The sequence below is a fragment of the Etheostoma cragini genome, chromosome 3 (assembly GCF_013103735.1).
Source record: "Etheostoma cragini isolate CJK2018 chromosome 3, CSU_Ecrag_1.0, whole genome shotgun sequence".
Lineage (NCBI taxonomy): Eukaryota > Metazoa > Chordata > Actinopteri > Perciformes > Percidae > Etheostoma > Etheostoma cragini.
Genome location: NC_048409.1, coordinates 6,641,939 through 6,661,263, shown reverse-complemented (window position 1 = coordinate 6,661,263; position 19,325 = coordinate 6,641,939). Strand labels below are relative to the sequence as shown.

The 19,325-nt window shown below is 40.4% G+C and overlaps 1 protein-coding gene and 1 long non-coding RNA gene across 8 annotated transcripts in view; one reads left to right on the top strand and one right to left on the bottom strand.

Moving 5' to 3' along the window:
- synrg (synergin, gamma) overlaps positions 1 to 16,348 on the top strand; it is a 41,257-nt gene extending 24,909 nt beyond the window's left edge. For 3 of the 7 annotated variants that reach the window (XM_034868088.1, XM_034868085.1, XM_034868081.1), the window contains 9 exons: positions 3,656 to 4,201; positions 5,766 to 5,929; positions 6,100 to 6,153; positions 6,733 to 6,829; positions 7,149 to 7,297; positions 8,453 to 8,563; positions 8,684 to 8,722; positions 12,307 to 12,339; positions 15,279 to 16,348. In XM_034868088.1, coding sequence (XP_034723979.1) covers positions 3,656 to 4,201; positions 5,766 to 5,929; positions 6,100 to 6,153; positions 6,733 to 6,829; positions 7,149 to 7,297; positions 8,453 to 8,563; positions 8,684 to 8,722; positions 12,307 to 12,339; positions 15,279 to 15,410 — 1,325 coding nt within the window. In that variant the 3' untranslated portion in view covers positions 15,411 to 16,348. The remainder of the gene's footprint in view (positions 1 to 3,655; positions 4,202 to 5,765; positions 5,930 to 6,099; positions 6,154 to 6,732; positions 6,830 to 7,148; positions 7,298 to 8,452; positions 8,564 to 8,683; positions 8,723 to 12,306; positions 12,340 to 15,278) is intronic. The other 4 variants (XM_034868089.1, XM_034868084.1, XM_034868083.1 and 1 more) reach the window with 3 other exon arrangements.
- LOC117942555 lies at positions 12,556 to 19,226 on the bottom strand. The gene is made up of 3 exons (XR_004656153.1): positions 19,125 to 19,226; positions 14,674 to 14,679; positions 12,556 to 12,571 (listed from the first exon to the last, which is right to left on the bottom strand). It is a non-coding gene; the product is annotated as an uncharacterized LOC117942555 (long non-coding RNA).
- Positions 19,227 to 19,325: the final 99 nt, after the last annotated feature.

Genomic DNA, 19,325 nt, shown 5'->3' with positions numbered 1-19,325 from the left:
GCGGAGGTCTGCACTCTTTAAGTGCCCTTCTAGTTGAGTGAGATGTCCATACTAGCAGGTCAGCTTTTTCTCCTCTACCTCACATCCATCAAAGTGGAGTTAAAGTTTACATAAAACTTATTGGGTCATTTATTAAAAGGGAGTCAACCCAGTTTTGGTAATAATCAGGTATTGTCATGTCAGTGCTCCCTCGCTGCCTCTCTCCAGTTCTCATCAATTATTCATCAAGCATCACCATCCATGTCATGTCTCATGTTTCACAGAAAACACAGAGATCAATTCCTAATGTAACCCGAGATGGCAAGTAACCGTTGTCATGTGAAAGCCTTTCAGCTCAAAACATTTTTAATTTTCATGTTTTAAACCTTTTTGAAGGCTTTTGATGAGAAAGTTCTACTTTTACAAGTTGAAAAGTCTTCACCTTTTTTTCTCATGCATTCAATTTTTTAACCTTTAAGTATGTCCACACATCAGTTAATTATCAGTAAACGACGTGTTTAACGTATCATTTCATCCAAGGAACTGATCATTCTTCTTACTGACGTGAAGAAATCATGAATTTAAACATCCTCATTGCCTTATTTCAGTTTCTGTACAGTGGTCAAGCCGAAACTGACCCCCTTTTTATTGAGTAAGATGATGTGTTCAAGCAAACCGCTCATGGAGCTGGAGCAAAACAGTTTGGCAAATGCTGATAACAGGGCCCAGTTTAACATTGATACATTCCTAAGAAGCTCTTATACTACTGTATCAGCTGCTCCACCTCTCTCGTTCACCCTTGTTTGTCCAATGTTCTTGTTCTCGGAGAGCTCTGGGACTAACCTGTTAAAGTGTAGCAGGCCGAGCAGATTGAGTACCACACCATGGTTTGCATTGTGTTTCTGGACATGTACGTAATCTTAAAGAGACAGTATTTCTTTTGTTAATTTCCTTTTTAAGGAATCAGATTATAAATGTCTTCATTATTATTTTTACCTTTAATCTGTGATGTTGCAGCATGAATTATCATGTGTGGCTCTACGGTCTGGCTCTCTGAGAACATTATGACTAGTATTACCCTTCCTGCCTTGCTTTTTGCTACAGTGTGCCTGCCTTTTCAATTTGTGAAATTGACAAGAACAAAATACAATATATCATTTTATGCATAACAGTATTTCAAGTTGTTTTTATCAAAGAAAAAAATGTATACATACAGATTTAATAGTGTATTTTTATTACAGGAATACAAGCTCTTATTATGAAAGACTCCTTGATCTTGTTGTGATTTGCCAACTATGTAAATTAAATGTAGCCTATAGTATTTAGTAAGAATACAATATTTTAGGTTAATATTCCAAAAGAAACATTGTCTTGAGTAATAAAGATGTTCTATTATTTAGAGGATCACGAGAGTTTGCGCACATTAGCCTGCTTCAACAAACAATCACTGTAGCAAGAGAAAAAGGATACTGTCTCTTTAAATCTGTTTCTGCATCTGTGACTGGATGTAATTAAGGCCCATTCTGGGATATCAGGTGTAAGGATGGCCCTCTTTGTTTTCTGTAACCCTTTGAGTGCTTGAACAAGATCACTTCATGTTTTTACATGCAGTTTAATGGAGATATTGTGATCACCTCCTCTTATTTTGAATTATTCAATTTATTAGAATAAACACCAGGACTAAGATATTATGTATATGTAAATGTGTACAAATGGCAGCCCTTTTAAATTGCGACTTTTACATCCTCACTGCTCCTAAAGTGCAGTTTGTATGCAGCTTTTCCAAACGAGCATTGATTTTTGGGATGCTGTACCAATTTTGTCCCCTCAGGTCCTCAAAGGGTTAATGCTTTCTGCCTCGAGCTTGTTCTTTGAATTATCTTTACAACCTGGCCTTCCAAGTGTTCTGTACTCTTATCTTTACCAAAACACCTGTTGCTTAACTTCTTAATAGTAAAACCAAGTTTGTCATCTCCCTAGAACTACTGATTTTAGTCTGTGAATGTGCCTTCTCATTCTGGTTCCTGCTTCTATATCCTCCAAATATCTTTGTTTTACCTTCTTGCTGTTTGTTTTCTTCCATTTCTCCTGACTCTGCATGCCCTTGTATACTAAATGACTGAAATCTAATTTTACAAGTGTTAGTTTGACAAACCTCTTGTAACGATAGACCTCTTTCACAGTACTTTGTGAACCTTCTCTCTTTCTCTCTTCTCATGTTGTCGTAATAAATATTACTGTTGGTATTGCTGAAATGCGTACCGTCTTATTTTCTCCTTTCCTTTCTTGATAAGCCACACAACGACCTAATGACACAAGGCTTATAGAACTAGGTCCTTGTCAATTTCACAAATTGCTTTTTCTGTCTGAGGGTGCTGTCATGCAAAATAGGAATGGTTCGACAAGATTGATTTTGTGTGTTTGTGTGTGTGTGTGTGTGAGAGAGAGAGAAAGAGAAACTGAGAGGGAGACCTGAAGACTTGTCAAGTTTTGACAAATATGTGAGGCTGTGTCAGAATTAGTTGTAAAGAAAGTGATTACAACACAATTGAAGAAACCGAGCAGAAGTAGTGACATGAAAGCTCTTTAATTGACGTTGGTTGCATTTAATATAAAAAGATCAACTCTCTTATTGTTAGGAAAGCTGTTTGACACGAGAGAAGAGCAATTGTTGAGTGAAGAGGGAACTATCCACTGCAAAACAGCAGTGTTAGTATTCATTGTGTTTCTGTGAAATAACGGCAGTCATTTTCTTCTCATAATTCAGCTCAGACATCAACACAACTTGTTTACTGTTTGCAACATAATTTATTAAGCACAACTCTAAAAAATGAGGGTTAGAGACGATCTACATTTACAGCAACAATAATAACTTAGTATTATTGTGAAAAAGTTGATGTAATAAATTTACAGTATGTTGCATGTGTATTGCAGAAAACCTCTTTAATGTTCAAAATATGGGGAGGGGGTCCTTTTACATTAGATCTCGTTGTTGCCACTATTGAATATGCAGCAGTAGGGGATGCTGCACTTGATGTCAGTAAAGTTAATAGGACAGTTATTCCAAATACCAAAACTGATGTAGTAGTTTAGGTTTTATTTGCACATTTTAAGATATCTGTGAGATTTTGGCCTACATCCCAGTACACTAGAAGTGAATGGACGTTTCTGGTGCTGACAAGATTGAAAATGACAACTTAAAAATTCAGAACACAAGTGTCTCTTTTAAAAGCATTGTTCCAAATAATCTAGATAATCAACAGCAGATTGCTTCCATAGGGATTAGTTCTTTGGTTGAAAATTGCTCCGATTTAATACATCCACAGTGAGGTATGAGGGTTATCCAGGTAACCTGGGACATTGTTTTTAGATCATTCTCAATTCTGTGGGTACCACAGAAAAAAATTTCATTGACCTCCAGTGGGTATAGGCAGATATGGCAGACAGATATATCAAAACCTGGTCAATTAAAACAACCTCTCTGCAGGACTAGGTAAGTGAGGAAAAATAAGACTTAATTCCCAAGAGCGGAAAAGAGATATGACTTGAACCGTAGATAGGTGACGGTGATAATCTGACAGAAATCTCACCCAGGCTCATTAATCTATCTCCTATCATGATGACAGCATCTGTGCTATTCCTAGGAACCACCGGTATGTCTGTGTTGTCATTACAGAAGCAGACGACATGAAATTTGACCCCTTTGGGACGTCGGCCCTCAGCACACTGGCCAGCTATGACTGGTCAGACCGGGAGGAATGTCTGCCCGGTGAGGTCAGAAAGCCGCAGGGCTGCGAAGGGACTTCCCTTCCATCTTTAGTGCCAGCACAGAGGAAGGAGCTGACCTTTGGCAGCACCGAAAACATCACAAGCAGCTCCCTAGAAAAGATCACAACCTCCTTCCCCGCAGAGGATGGCTCATCTGCAGATGACAAGTTTGAAGCCTTTGCGGATTTTGGCTCCTGCGATCATGGAGGTGTTGATGCCGAGGATGACTTTGGGGACTTTGCAAGTACGGTTTCTGAAAAGTCTGACTCGCCTGCCGTTGATGGCGTCTCCGAGGGAAACCAAAGTGAGGCGTCTGATGAGTTTGGAGCCTTCCAGGCGGACAAGCCTAAGTTTGGCAAGTCTGACTTTCTCAAAGCCAGCACTCAGACCAAAGTCAAGTCTAGTGAAGAGATGATCAAGAACGAACTAGCCACCTTTGACTTGTGTGTTCAAGGTGAGTCACAAGTTTTTAATACCTTCAAATGTTTTATAAACCAATTCATCATATAGCAGATTAATTGAAAATGAAAACTCATTAATTACAGCACTAAATCAGTTGTTCAAGGTCCCATGGCATGACAATTTTACTTTATTAGTTTTTTTTAACATTGTTATGCATTCCCCAAGCCTGCCTATCCTGCTCTGCCCGTGAGAAAATTGGCTGATCTGGACAAGATTTCCCCCCCCCCCCCCCCTCTTTACCTCTCCTCCTTGAATGCTACAGACTCAGAAATGGCACATACTAAGGAAAGCTCATTGTGGGACTGGCTCTAGTGGCTGTAATTCTGCACCAAGGCTGAATTTCTGGAAAGAGACTTCAGATATGAAATTAGGGGACCACTAAGGCCTGTATAAAATCATCCAAAGAGCACCATGTCATGGGATCTTTAAGAAAATGTATATATATTGAAAAATACCTTGTATCACAATGATGTCTTTAAATTGTTTTGCCCAAAGTTATTCAGTACAATTTTGTAAAGAAAAGCCTAATCTGCACATTTTAGATAATGGAATAAGTGAATGTGTGCATTTTCCCAACTAAGTTTCTGTAGATTAACTAATGACTTAATTAACAATTTTTTTCAGCTCTGTAATATGTTTTTAATATCAAAATTGTAACCAAAGGTACTTGTTTTCGATTAAGACTCTACTGGCCAACTCAAAACCCTGAGCCCTAAAATGGCGCTACAACACTCTTCTCCCAGCCCTACATGTTAGGCCCATCAGATCTGTAATAAAGCTGTCAGCCTTTAGATGGCAGTGTTGAGATGACAGCTCTGCTCTGTTGGCAGTGACTGGTGAGATGAATTAGCAAAGGCCAGCAAATCCATGAGCACAAATTAACCGTAACCACTGAAAGGCTGTTCGTTTTTCTAACTGCTGTTTGCTGGTGTCATGCTCCAAGAATAATTTATCAGCGTTCCCCGCACTGTGATAAAAACCCATTTGCCCAATAGATTTATCTCCCAATGCTGGATTTAATTTGTGTGAGAAAGAGAGCTGTTCTTTCTCATTTTTTGCCCAGTGGAACAGTAATCTGATCATGGTGGAGCTTTTGGATTGTGGGGAAGATGACGCATGTCTCTGTGGGTGGTGGAGGAGTTGTTGGTGGGGGGGTAGATTTCTTTTGTCTGGACAACTCTCTCTCTCACACACACACACACACACACACACACACACACACAGACACACAGACACACACAAACTGCCAGCCCCACTGGAATAGCCTATGTTTGTTGTGGTACCCTGCCAGGATTTGTTCGTCTGTGAGTCCCCATGAATAATTCATACCTGCATATTCGTTCCTCTGTTTTGTACGTAATTATTGTTTGTCACAAATTAAGTATTTACTCATGCTATCCGGGAGGAATTAACCAAACAGAATGGAAGTATAACGATTGCAAACAAACAGGTGCATATCTCAAAATGAGTCATAGGCATGGGTTTGCTGAGCTGATTTGGAAAAACAAAATAAAGTTTACATACTGTATGTGTTTGTGGGTCTTGCTTTGCCTCAGGCTCCCACAAACGCAGTCACAGTTTAGGCGACAAGGAGATTGGGCGTTCGCCCCCATCTCCAGCTCCGGAGCAGCCCTTCAGAGACCGATCCAACACCCTGAGCGAGAAGCCCGCCCTGCCTGTCATCAGGGACAAGTATAAGGACCTGACTGGGGAGGTGGAGGTGAGCAAGCCTGGCGTTAACTGCACCTCATGTTAGCGCTATTATCAACCACCAGATTTCAGCACAATACTGTAAAAAGGACTGTAAAAGGCTACAGAAGGCAGACATTTTCCTCTGTTCTTCTTTACCTTGGTGTTCACTTGAGATAAATGTGTACTCTGTTGTTGCAGGAGAGCGAGCGCTACGCATACGAGTGGCAGAGGTGTCTGGAAAGTGCTCTGGAGGTTTGTATTTGTTTGTGCCCCGTGTTTGACATCTCCACTTAATTAAGGAAAACATTCATTCCATTCCGTTTTTGATTTAAACGAAACACACCACTTATGGTGATGGTGTCAATCCCAAAATAAAAAGTACCTCTTGGCCAACAGCTTCACTGTGGCAAATCACAGCTTGTGGGCAGCAGGACTACTCAAACACGTATATGTACATATAGGGGCGGCTGTGGCTCAGTGGTAGAGCGGTTGCCTGCCAATCGGAAGGTTGGTGGTTCCCTTGGCCCTGCAGTCCCATGTCGAAGTGTCCTTGGGCAAGATACTGAACCCCGAGTTGCCTCCAGTGCTGTGCATTGGAGTGTGAATGTGTGTGAGTGTTTATCTGATGAGCAGGTGGCACCTTGTACGGCAGCCTCGGGCACAGTGTATGAATGTGTGTGATTGGTGAATGTATCCTGTATGATGTAAAAGCCCTTTGAGTAGTCGTTAAGACTAGAAAAGCGCTATATAAATACAGCACATTTACATATATAATATGTAAACAGTATATACTTTATGTCATAAAGCTGTCTTCTGTCTTCCTACATAAAGGTCATCAACAAAGCCAACAACATCCTGAATGGCATCAGCAGCTCCTCCGTATGCACCGAGGTCATCCAGTCGGCTCAGGGCATGGAGTACTTGCTGGGTGAGAAATTACTAGGCACACACACTCATGCACACGCAACCATAAGAGGCCAGAACTAGCTGTATAGTGTGAACAAAAGGGTGTTACAGAACCTTGTGTGTGGCCTTACACCCTCTAAAGGACAGAGAGGACCAAGGGTGTGATGGCTTATCTCTTTCTGGTCTGACAAGGTCCTGCTCTCTTATTGTACTTCTTTTTAATGAGCTGCAAGTGGCACATCACAGCGACGGACAAAACACATTCTGCCTCCCTGAAAATGGTACAAAAAGAGCAACATAAAAACATGATGATTTGTGTTCTTGTTTATTTTCTCTGACAGGCGTGGTGGAAGTTTATCGTGTCACCAGGCGCGTGGAGCTGGGCATCAAGGCGACAGCCGTGTGCTCTGAGAAGCTGCAGCAGCTGCTGAAGGACATCAGCCGTGTGTGGAACAACCTCATGGGCTTCATGTCGCTTGCCAAGCTCGCTGTAAGATGCTCAAAAAATATAAATATTCCAGAGCACAGGACAGATAAACCCTAACCATACAGCTAAATATGCTCATTTTACTGCCTTCTATTATCACCCAGACCAGTTTAAACTCTTTAGGTGCAGGCACACAACCACAGATGATAATAGAGCACTGTGTCAATTAACAATTAACGGGCTGCCAATAACCTAATGAAATGTTAGCGAATCCAATATTGTCAGTCCATTAGCTTAAAATCAATGCTTCATCGATTTGGTTGCGATGTAGCTAGAGCCTTTTGGTAGGTCAGTGTTTGGATCAAAAGGGATGACAAGGACTGTATAGATTTACTCAGCTGTCGCAGAAATAGAGAGGAGGAGGACTGTCCTCATCCACTGTGCCAGCAGAGAAGCAGAACATTGTTTTTCACACATCAGAATATAACAGACAGTATCTCAAGGAGGAACAATATGGAACTAATGTTTAACTGAAGAATAGCTACGGCACATAGCTGATGTCAAGCCAAGTCTTTATAACAACTTGATGTTAAAGGTCCCATGACATGAAAATATCACTTTATGAGTTTTTACACTTTTATATGAGTTCCCCAGCCAGCCAATAATCCCGCAGTGGCTAGAAATGGTGATAGGTGTAAACCGAGCCCTGAGTATCCTGCTCTGCCTTTGAGAAAATGAAAGCTCCCATGGGGCAATTTGGAATCTTGCTCCTTATGAATTCATAAGGGGCAAGGTTACCTCCCCTTTCTCTACTTTGCCCGCCCAGAGAACATGGCCCATCCATGAGAGAGAGAGAGAGAGAGACGTCATGACTTTCAAACCAACAAAGTGCCAGTTGATCAAGGCCACACCCCCAATCTCCACCTTGCCCCCTACTCTCCTCCTCAAAAGCTAAAGACTCAGAAAAGGCACATACTAAGGCAAGTTCATTGTGGGACTGGCTCCAGTGGCTGTAATTCTGCAACAAGGCTGAATTTTGGGAAAGAGACTACAGATACATTATTAGGGGACCACTCAGGTCTATAGAAAAGCACCATGTCATATAACCTTTAACTATAAGTACCCCGCCGTTATTACAAGAATAGAAATGGCGACATTTTGCTTTGCATCTGGAAGTAAAAGTTGTTTGTGTGTGTGTGTTTTCTTTTGTGGGTGTAGCCTGATGAAAGCTCCCTCGATTTCTCTTCCTGTATTCTGAGGCACGGCATAAAGAATGCCAAGGAATTGGCTTGTGGGGTGTGTCTGCTCAATGTTGATTCTCGCAGCAAGGTTTGTTGACATAAACAGACACACACATACATAACAACTGTTAGTGTATGCATTTTTACATAAATGCTCCTCCACACTAGATATCAACTGACATTTCTTTGACTTTGAAACATTTTGCAGAACAAAGAAGAAAGCACTATTGGACGTCTCTTTAAACGAGTATGAGACATTCAACTGTCAACCAAATCTCATTGTACTCTTTCCCACTGGGGGCCTCAGAGGGCCTATTCTTCTCTTACCGATGAGCCGGGCAGGGGGGCCAAAGTGACAGGATTCTCTTCTCTCCCCTCCTCTGCTCTTACAGGCAAATGACCATTGTCTGCATAGACACATACTGTAACAGATAGAAACCATTTGTCACTCTTTGAAACTTGAGTCAATTGACTTGTTAAGCGCCGCCCCTCTAAGTTACTGTTGCAATGCCTGTCAAGCTTTCTGTTTCTCACTTTGTGCAAATGCAGTTTGTCAAGACTCTTCAAACAGAAGTGTAGACAGATGCAGCTCCTCTTTTCTAGCCGGTGACAAAGATTAGAGCTGTTGCTGGCAGATCAACCATAGCTGGCTATGTTATGTATTTTTTTTTCCCAACTCGCTGGTATTACGGCGACTAGGACTGAAACTAAATCTGTATGCTCGAGGCAAAGACTCGGCACCCTCACCAGCTGATGATCCATGTAAAACTGATAAAACTGATTCTTATTGTATTGCAGTGCAGATCAAAGAGTTAGTTCTACAGACCTTAAACATGAGAAGTTTGATTCAACTTTTAGAATGAAGACTACAGTGATTGTCAAACGTAACACTAGCTCAGGTAACTTGAGTCACTAAAGTGTAAACTTTCTTAACTTTGATAAACAGACAATGTGAAGAAATCCAATGCTTGACAGGCCTAGTAGTTAAAGCTGCTAAAGCTATGATTGGACAACCACAGGAGGGGTTTAACAAGCTGTTATACTCAAGGATGACAAAGAAAAGTGTACCAGGCGCCTAGGCAGGACACCTGGTAGAGCGCCACGCTCCCATATAGAGAGGTTTACTCCTCAACGCATTGGCTGCGGGTTGGACTGTGACCTGTGGCTTTTTGCTGCATGCCCCCCGTTTCTCCTCTCTCCCCTTTCATGTCTTCAGCCGTCTTATAAAAAGAGGCCTAAAATGCCCCAAAAAGTATCTTAAAAAAAATTAAAACAGTGTATCATAATAATAATAATAATAATAAGCTCTCTTGAAATAAGTAAGAGGAAGAGTTGTCACTTTGGCACCTCAGGATGCACTCTGGGATTGGTTCTTTAAGGTCACAAAGGTTGTCACTTTGTCTTGGAAGGGTTTCCTTTTCTATTCTGTCGCCTCTATCTCGAGGTTACAGCTCACCTTGCCACTTTCTTCTAACAATCATTGGTGTTTCTGGTAAGTGTTCTATTATTAACTCTGACTGGGGCAGAGTTGCTGTATGTCTACCTCCGTACCTACGCTGGATGTGCTTTTCATCGACGCAGGCCATTAATGGTATTCTCGGACCCTGCGGTTTTGAGGGCAGGATAGAGGTGCTGATTGTTTCTGGCGTTCCTTTGGCTGCTTAGCCAGAAACAGATGGATGGTCCAGGGAAGATGTGGCTGACTGAGAGGCATCTAGAATACAAGCAGATGTGGCTTACACATTAGTCACAAGCAGAGTACAGCTGACAATAGACCTGCACACACAAGCAACACCCTCTCTCACACCTCTCACTCTGGTGTGCATAGAGGCAGGCTGAAATTAATGCAGTTTTATTTTGTCTGTGTGCCACTAGCATGAGATTAATAACCCATCTTTTAATTGCATTTTTGGCAGAGCCACACTGGTAAAAACGAATAAAAGCCAAGTGGAGAATAGCATCCCCTCAGAGAATAATGAAGTGAAAGAACAGCTTTGGCTTCAGCAGACTGCACTGATTGTTGCATTGTCCTTCAGTGAAGAGGTACTGATTTGTTTTTCAACCGAAAGGTACTGAAGGGAGGAGATATTGATGTGGCATTAAAGAAATGTGAAAAATGCTTGACAGCAGATGAGCTTCATGGTTCCTGGTTAATTCCTGCTGCAAAATGTTAACCTATTTGTTGACAGAATACGCCCCAAAAATCATTTTGTAAAATTGAGTGTCTTACTCTCACCTTGTTGCTGTCGGGCCACTAATTTTGGAATGCCGCAGTTGTCATCTCTAATTCTTCTTTGGGTCAGAAGGCAGGGATGGGCAACCGGGAGCAGCTTTATCTCATCTCATCTCAGTTTATCCCTCAAAGGCTGCAGCAGCTATGTTTTGTCTGTGATACTTTTCAGCTAATGATGCTCCAGCACTACTGCTAAATGATAAATGCTAATTTGAGCAATTACAGGGAGAAGCACTGGAAAGGGTTTTAAGTTGAATAATTTAATTTAGCATTTCTGGCTATTTATAATATTGCAGGTTTCTGAAGTGCCTTGCGGATTTGGAGTGATTATTCTGTGTAGCTTTTCCGTCAAGTATGACAGAAGTGCTAACAGAATTTGGGATCAAAGCTCAGTCAGTTTCTTTGCCAACTGTTCCCATCTCCTCAAACTTTGAGATTGTAAATCAGTTTTCTGGTGGCCAATCTCTGTCACAGCTTGTGCCTCAGGTTTGCAGGGTTCCAAAACGCTTTAACAAAGTACTTGGGAAATAACAGGCTTTAAAAGATTGGTAATTGACAAAATGTCTGCCTCACAAGGTTCACTAAAGGACTAAGAACGCCACACAAATCTTTGTTGAAAAATATTTCTTAGCTAATAACGGATCCGGCTGCTTATGTGTTTTGGTCTCAAGCGCTGCCACAATACTGCCTCTACACTGAGAATGAAAGCAGAGATGTTTGGGTTATTCACTGTAAGCATTCGCCCCTTTCCAACAGATGATGGAGGTCCGTGTGAATGTGGAAGTTCTTCAGTCTGAATTTTGTTATGACACAGGCTTTCGTGAAAAAGTAGCATTAAGAGACTGCTTCTGTCCGACCTCCAACGCCAGGATGTCACAGCGCTGCTTATAGCAACATAAATAAACTTGCTAGTTTTGGATTTAAATCACCAAACTCTATCCTTTGTTCCATTTTAATTAGTAGAAATACACAACTTATTAAAAACATACAATGCAGTAAAAGTGGAATGTATCTCAGGGAAGGTAAAAGCTACAAAGCTGGCAGGAGATATGCAGAGTGGCAGCTCACCGTCGGTCTGTGTAGGCAGATTGCTCGCTTTTTAGCGGCTCAAAAACACAAGGATTTTGTTTTTGGAGCAGCTGGTAATAGCAGCAGAAAAAAACTGGACTTAAATTCGTTAATAAATTATAAATTAAAAGTTTTCATTTATTTAAATGGCATTTTCAATTTTGATTTATTGATATTTTGAACATTTAACCAGCTCTACAGAATGTGCTGGACAGATTTCTTTTTACAAGTGAGGTGGCACGGCATTAATAATGATTGACTGCACTGATCTGCAACACTGGATGAAACCTTGAATCAATATTTCAGATCACTCATAACCAATCTCTTAAATTCTGAGATGGAAAATTTGAAGGAACCCTGAGGAATACTAACGTTGATTCTTTCATGTTTTCACCCACACATTAACTGGGGAAAGGGAGCACTGTCCTGCTGAAACACCTGATCTGAACCTTTGCTTGCTGCTCATTCTGTGCACTATATTCTTTGCTCCGGGCATTGAGTGACCATGCTGATTCCTCTTGTGCTTACAGGCATTGACTAAAGACAATGACAGGAGGTTAAGGGTAATTATGCCTCATTTATTTTTTAATTATAGAGTAGAAGTATAGAAAGCCAGATTGTAGACTTAGGGTAGTTTTAAATATAATCTACGTGTAATTTTATACGCAGCTACAAAGGTCAGCTGAATTACTAGTTATTGTTTTATCTGACAATCTCCAGCTAAAAGCAAGAATATTATCATTCATGTTCCAGAACAGTTACTAATGGCTGCCTGTCTGAAAAGGCTCAATAATTCTATATAGTTAAAACCGACAATATTGGCCCATATTCACTGGCACACAGGTGAAGGCTAAGAATGATTCAGTGCGTGTAAGGGTGAAGGGACAAGTGTAGGTTTGAGAGGGAAAAAGGCTCTGCAGTGAAAGAAGAAAGGACTCACAGTGTTCTTTGTGTGACCCCCCTTTCGTGCAGCATCCTCTCCGTCTAGCATTTTCCAGCTTAGGCAGTCGTTAAGTGCAGGTTTATTGAAAACAAGTAGGCCAGGGCACAAAAGGGCTCCACAAGGAAATCTGGAAATCAAGCTCTGCCCGTGAAATGTGAGTGTGTGAGAAACAAAAGGCAATGTGGAAATGTGTCCTTCAGTTTGCGTGAGAAAGACCTTCATCCGGCAAGAGCATTAGTGCTGCAGACTACATTCAGGCAGGTGGTTGACTTAAAGGGTACATTTTTGTATTTTTCTTTTTTCTCATGCTTTTGTGTCTGCAAGCGACTAATGCAAACAAAACTCTTTAAAATTGGTCTAGTAATGAGCGAGAAGGCTGTAGCCGTGAATCGAGCTGCAGTGTACCCCTTTAGGGCAAATTTGCACCTTCAATGTACGTCTACTAGTGCTTGTTTTTGACACTGACAGTCTCACATTGTGTCTGCACATTATGGCAAGATGGAGAAGTTGTTTATTTCGCCACGCTTTCATTTGTAACTTACTGATGCCAGGTGAACACATTGACTTCAGCTAAAAGCATTATCTTACCTCCCATCTGTCTTTAGCTCTCTGTTCTTGGAATAGCAGTTTTCTTTAGGAAAATTAGCTTTGGTATAGGACTTCTTCGCCACTCTGGTTGGCAGTAGTCATCCCAACTAAAACTGGCCGTTGCAGTCCTGATGGTCGCAAGCCACAGAGTATGCACCGGAGGGTTTGGATCCTTTTGTGTCTTTATGCTAGCACAACTAGCTTCAACTTTAGCCTGTCCCTATCCAAAGGTCTATAATAGCTGTGCAAAGTGTAGCTCAACATAAATCTTTTACATAATAAAGTTACTGTCACCAAAACAACAAACTAGAGCCTGACTGATAAAGGATTTTTAAAACCTATACAGATATTTGATCATTTAAAAATCAGATATTCCAATGTATTGGCCGATATGAATTTTAAAAACAAAAATCCAGAAACGCTTACCAAAACATAAACAGATTTACCTAATATTAGTTATTTGTAGTTATTAATGAGTTTGCACTAAAATAATATAATTTGTTTTATTGTAACAACAGATCAGAGGAACATCAAAATATATTAAAGGTCTGATAAGTAAAATGTTTAAAAATCAACTCCTTTGATTAAATGAAAATGATTTCATTTTTTGTATTTTATCGGCCATTATAAATAGTTTGAGAAATGCCTAATATCGGCCCGTCAATATATTAGTTGGGCTCTAAAAATAAAAACTCCCAGGAACTAATTTTTCCTCATTCAAATACCACACTGCTTTTTCCCGGCAAGTCATCTTGTGAGATTATGGAAATAATCATAATAACAAAAACGAGACAGTTTTAGTGGATGGAAATTGTTGATGCTCATATATGATTACAGTGCAGCCAGGTTACAGCATTCTCGCTCAGTCCTGGACTAATTTTAAAGATTTTTGTCCACATTTGTCATTAGTCACAGGGTAAATTAGGGAAAATAGTGTCCAAATTGAAAAATACCGAAGTTCCCCCTTAATGGTGTAATGTCGTGGTATATTTTGAATGCAGTTGTTGCTTCCTGCATGCGCCTCCCCTCTCCTGTGTGGGAAGCTATGATTCACTGTACATGACTCATTCCTCTCTCCCGGCTTCAGCTTCCAGCATTTCACCAGGGATGCACACACATTAGCGTCTCCTGATTGCACACACAAACAATAAGTTTAACAAAAATATAGTTTTTCAGCCACAAAAGCAAATCATATTATGAAGCATCAGGTTTTTCGCTGTCTCTGACGAACTAGATTATCTGAACACAATCTGCTGGTACAGAGCACCTGCTACTTCACTCTTAATCAAACAATGGCACATCAGTATGTCATTCATAACTTCCTACCCAGTTTTAAACTGTTAATATATATTTAATATTTTCAGACTCTTAACTCTTAATAAAATCTCCAGCATCCAACTTTATTGTGTTTTTCTCTTGTAGCACCTCCGCCATTGTTGCGAAAAAATGTTTAGTTATTTTCAATTGCCTGACAGTTTTCTTGTCTACGCCGATGTTGAAACCTTGACGGCAAAGTTTTCTCTCCAGTCAATCTTTTCCTGCTGTGAGACGTTAAAGTGTGGAAGCCCCCCCCCCTCCATTAGCATAATGTGATTATACATACAGCCTTGCTTGAGATTGCCTTCATGGTGGTCTGTCTTATTGCGTAATCAAAGAGGGCAAAGTGATAAAGCATTAAGATGTCTTTTAATGTTTTAATGTGTTTAACACCGGCATCTTGATGTATCAGCCATATCAAATTTTTTTTTTTATATATTCAGTATAAGAATCGTTCTGATAAATTGTAGTTGTGTGTTTTTTTGTTGTTTTTTTCGGTTCAGCAATAGCCACAATAAGTAGCATCACATTAGAACTGTAAAAGCATAAGAAAGTGTCTCACTTCTTGTCCATATTTATCCCTCCTGTGTGCACAGATGGTTTTATTGTCTCTGTCTACGACGTCTGTAATATCTTGCCCTTTCACTTTGACAGGCATTCAACTCGGAGACGGACAACTTCAAGCTGCTTTACGGGGGTCACCAGTATCACGCCAGCTGTGCCAATTTCTGGATTAACTGCGTGGAGCCCAAACCCCCCGGCCTCATACTGCCTGACCTGCTCTGAGCTCTGGGCTGTGGCTGCCATGGCAACGGGGCACAGGCTAATCAACATAACACATCCACAGATAGGTGAAGTGCGACGCACTGCTCACTGCACGGACTCTCAGCTTGGACTAAGAGAAGGATGTTTATAGTCACTGGATTCCTCTATTTATTTTTTTGTTCTGTAATATCTCTTATCACAACTCAACTGTCACTCACATCTGCTAGTTTGTTTAAATTTCAAGCTTTCGTATAAATATTTACCATCTATGGTGTTATTGTTACCCTTAGGTCAGCTGTATTGGTCATATTTAAATCCATTACTAGTGAGGTTTTTAAGAGATGATTTCCACTGCAGAAAAAGTCAATATTATTAATGATATGACTCATATTTAAATTATTAGGCGTGCAATATCATTATAAACACTGGAAGAGGAAGTCTGTAAACATCTTGAAATATTTGTTGCTTTGCTTCTGTGTGAGAGGATTTTTTATTCATGACTCCCTTTGTTCCCACTGAACCATAGCTGGTGAATCATAAGCCTATTAGTGTACTTGAATTACCTTTGTTGGTCGGGTCTGTTTTGGTTTTAAAATGAAATCTTTAACATGCAAATGAGGCAGGTGTTTTAACTTTTCCTGAATTGTGTTGATTTGACTGCTTTAAAAAAAATCCATTCCTTTTTTGCACTGTTAAGGAGATTACAGCATCTTGGAGCATTTTGAGTATTTCGTAGGGGTAAAAAGTTATGATCTGGTGACCTAAAGGGAACCATGTTACCAAATGTGTTTTTGTGATTTGGTGTTTTGTGCAACAAGAGCTGAATGTCTGCAAGAAGTTGTCTGATTCTGAACTAAAATGACAGAGCACTTTTTGTATATTACAGTGTCATGCTGTACCACTGTAATTATAACTAACTGTAATGTAATTGCAATATAAATAAAAATGCATATAGTTTATTTAAAGTGCCATCAATTTTTTTTCTTCTTTTTTTTCTATAATACTCACATGCCAATATTATGGTAGACAACATATTCAAAACCTGTTTTTATTTAGTATAGAATGTCATTAAAAGTCTAATCTCAGCATAGATCAGACAGTCAGGTGTGTACAGGGAGTACAGCAGGGGACCGAGGACACATCCTTAGGGGGTTCCTGTGTTGAGGGATCAGGTGTGGATGCCCCACCCACACCTCCTTAGGTCTACCTGTCGGGTTGAAGATCCAGCTGCAGGGGGGAGTTAAGTCCCGGGTTATCAAGCTTTCTAATCAGTAACCAGGGGATAATTGTTTAAATGCGGAGCTTTAATCCATAGACAGCATTTTAACATAATTTCCCCTCCCGAGGATTTTTATGCCATTCTATACAGTGTAGTATGCTATTTCATAAAAGAATCATAGTATAGTAAAAAAATAAAATATAAGTCCACTAGAGACCATCTTGGGCGATGGGATCCAGGGTTGTAAAGTGGTTGGGGAGGTTTTCTTACTTCCGACACCCTATGCTCAGACCAAATTCCTTTTTGGATGTGGCCTTCAGGCTTAACTCAAGTACACACCTATAGAGGAGTTGTGACTGCATCTGGCCGCAAACATGTATACACCTGGCAAAGTACTCGTACACTACAGTAGGTGTCTCTATGATGACAAACACAACGTGAAAACACTGCCAGCCTCATTGTTGTGGCTTGTAACGAGTCATACAGTAATATAGTTCACCTATATTATGCTATATACCTATTTCCTGTCTTCATGCTAAGCCATGCTAAGTTAAGCAGCTTCTGGCAGAAGCTTCGCAATTAGCGATCAGATCTGAGAGTCGATCCTCTTGACGACTCAAGTTACTAGTCAAGAAAGCAAATATCTTTTCCTTTCCCTTTCACACTCTTAAAAAGCATCAGTGTTTTTTTTACTTGTGTTACAAGAAGCACTAGTGTTGGTTTTCTGGTTTCATTTATCCTGAATTTCTGTTCCAGTATGAGCATATTACAGCTTTGAAATGAGTCATTTAAGTCACTTGGTTTTTTATATTATTCAGCCTGCTTTACCTGAAAAGGATCCTCTTCCAAATGCATGAATGTTTCTGCACATTTTCACTCAGTCATTTTGCTCTATAATGTACTTTCTCTCCGGCCAGAGAAGCCTCATCTCCATCACTTTGCGACAAAATGGAATAAATTCTCCTTTGACAAGTGTGCTGGGCCATCGCTGGCAGTTGAGCTCAGCCAATCATGTGAGATGTCTGGGGGCTCTGTGAAACCATTCTCATTATCATTCTCACACTTGTGTTCAGGTGTGCTCTCCAACATCCATTTTATCACTCGCTGTTCCCTAATTCATTTCCTGCGGAAAATGAATTCACGGTGAACACTGAGATTACAGAAAATTACCAAAGCTGTAATCAATTACTGAATGATGCTTTGTAATTCGAAATGCAGACCGCATGTGCCTACCATCTTCACGCCTATTGTCAGCGACGCTGAACTCTGGGAGAGAAGCGAGATTGAAGGGATATTGTGCTGTATTGACTGCTGCTCTTTGGGATTTCCTGGCCGTAGACAATCACATTATTGACTAAAAACAGCTGATTTGCACGTTAAGTATCCCTTCACCCTTGTGAATAGAGTTGCTTCCTGATTTAATTTCTTTCAATAACATTTCCTTTTATCCACAGATTCAAAAAAAAGAATGAGTAAGAAGTAATTACAAAGCAAAAGCTGCTGTTTTTAGAGATTACAGGATTAAACTGTAAAAGTAGGAAGAGCTTGAAAGAATACTAGTGTCATCATGATGAGTAACTAATTCTGGAGTACGGTAGTAGTAATATTTGAGAGTTGAAAACATCTATTGGCTATTTTTAGGATATTATTACAATTTCAACAGAAATTAACCAGCAGAATTGGGATAATCAATGCTCTGTTGTGGACAAAGTAATGTAATAATGGTTTCAAAATAACCTCAAACATACATATACACATATTTATCAGCCAACATTCACACCAATACCAGAAAGCACTAAATTATTTAGTAGACTTACCTAACATAAAAACAAGGCATAACTCAAATCAAATTTGCGGGACTATAGTTTGTGCATTCTATACTTGTATTTTTATTATTATTCTGACTTCCCTGCCTTGTCTGTGGCACTCACCCCAAAACTGATTGTTCCCACTCTAAATCTTTAAAGGTCACATGGCATGAAAATGTCATTTTATGAGGTTTTTAAACATTAATATGCATTCCCCCAGCCTGCCTACTGTCCCCCAAAGGCTAGAAATGGTGATAGGTGTAAACCAAGCCCTGGGTATCCTGTTCTGCCTTTTAGAAAATGAAAGCTCAGATGGGCCAATCAAGAATATTGCCCCTTATCAGGTCATAAGACCCAAGGTTACCTCCCCTTTCTCTGCTTTGCCCGCCCAGAGAATTTGGCCCACCCATGAGAGAGAAAGTGGCAGTTGGTCAAGGCCACGTCCCCAGCCTCCACCTCCCCCCCCCCCCCCCCCCCTCAAAAGCTACAGATCAGAAATGGCACATACTAAGGAAAGCTCATTGTGGGACTGGCTCTAGTGGCTGTAATTCTGCACCAAGGCTGAATTTTAGGCAAGAGACTTCAGATATCGTATTAGGGGACCACTAAGGTATATATAAAATCCAAAGATCACCATGTCAAGGGACCTTTAAAGAAAAGGCCACACATGTTTTTAGTTATAATTTATTTTAAGTAACTTGTTAAAACAACATCAGGGCACTGTGGGTTTTGGCAAACGTTACTCAAAAAGGAGTAAATGGTGCATTTGTGGGGAACTATTTTCATTTGTGTATTGATACACATTTGTTGATCTAAGCGGGAAAGTGTATGTGGGATTTTCTAACAGCCACAGTGCCCATGTTCTTCCATTGCAACAGTGAGACTCACTGATGTTTTAATAAGTTCTGG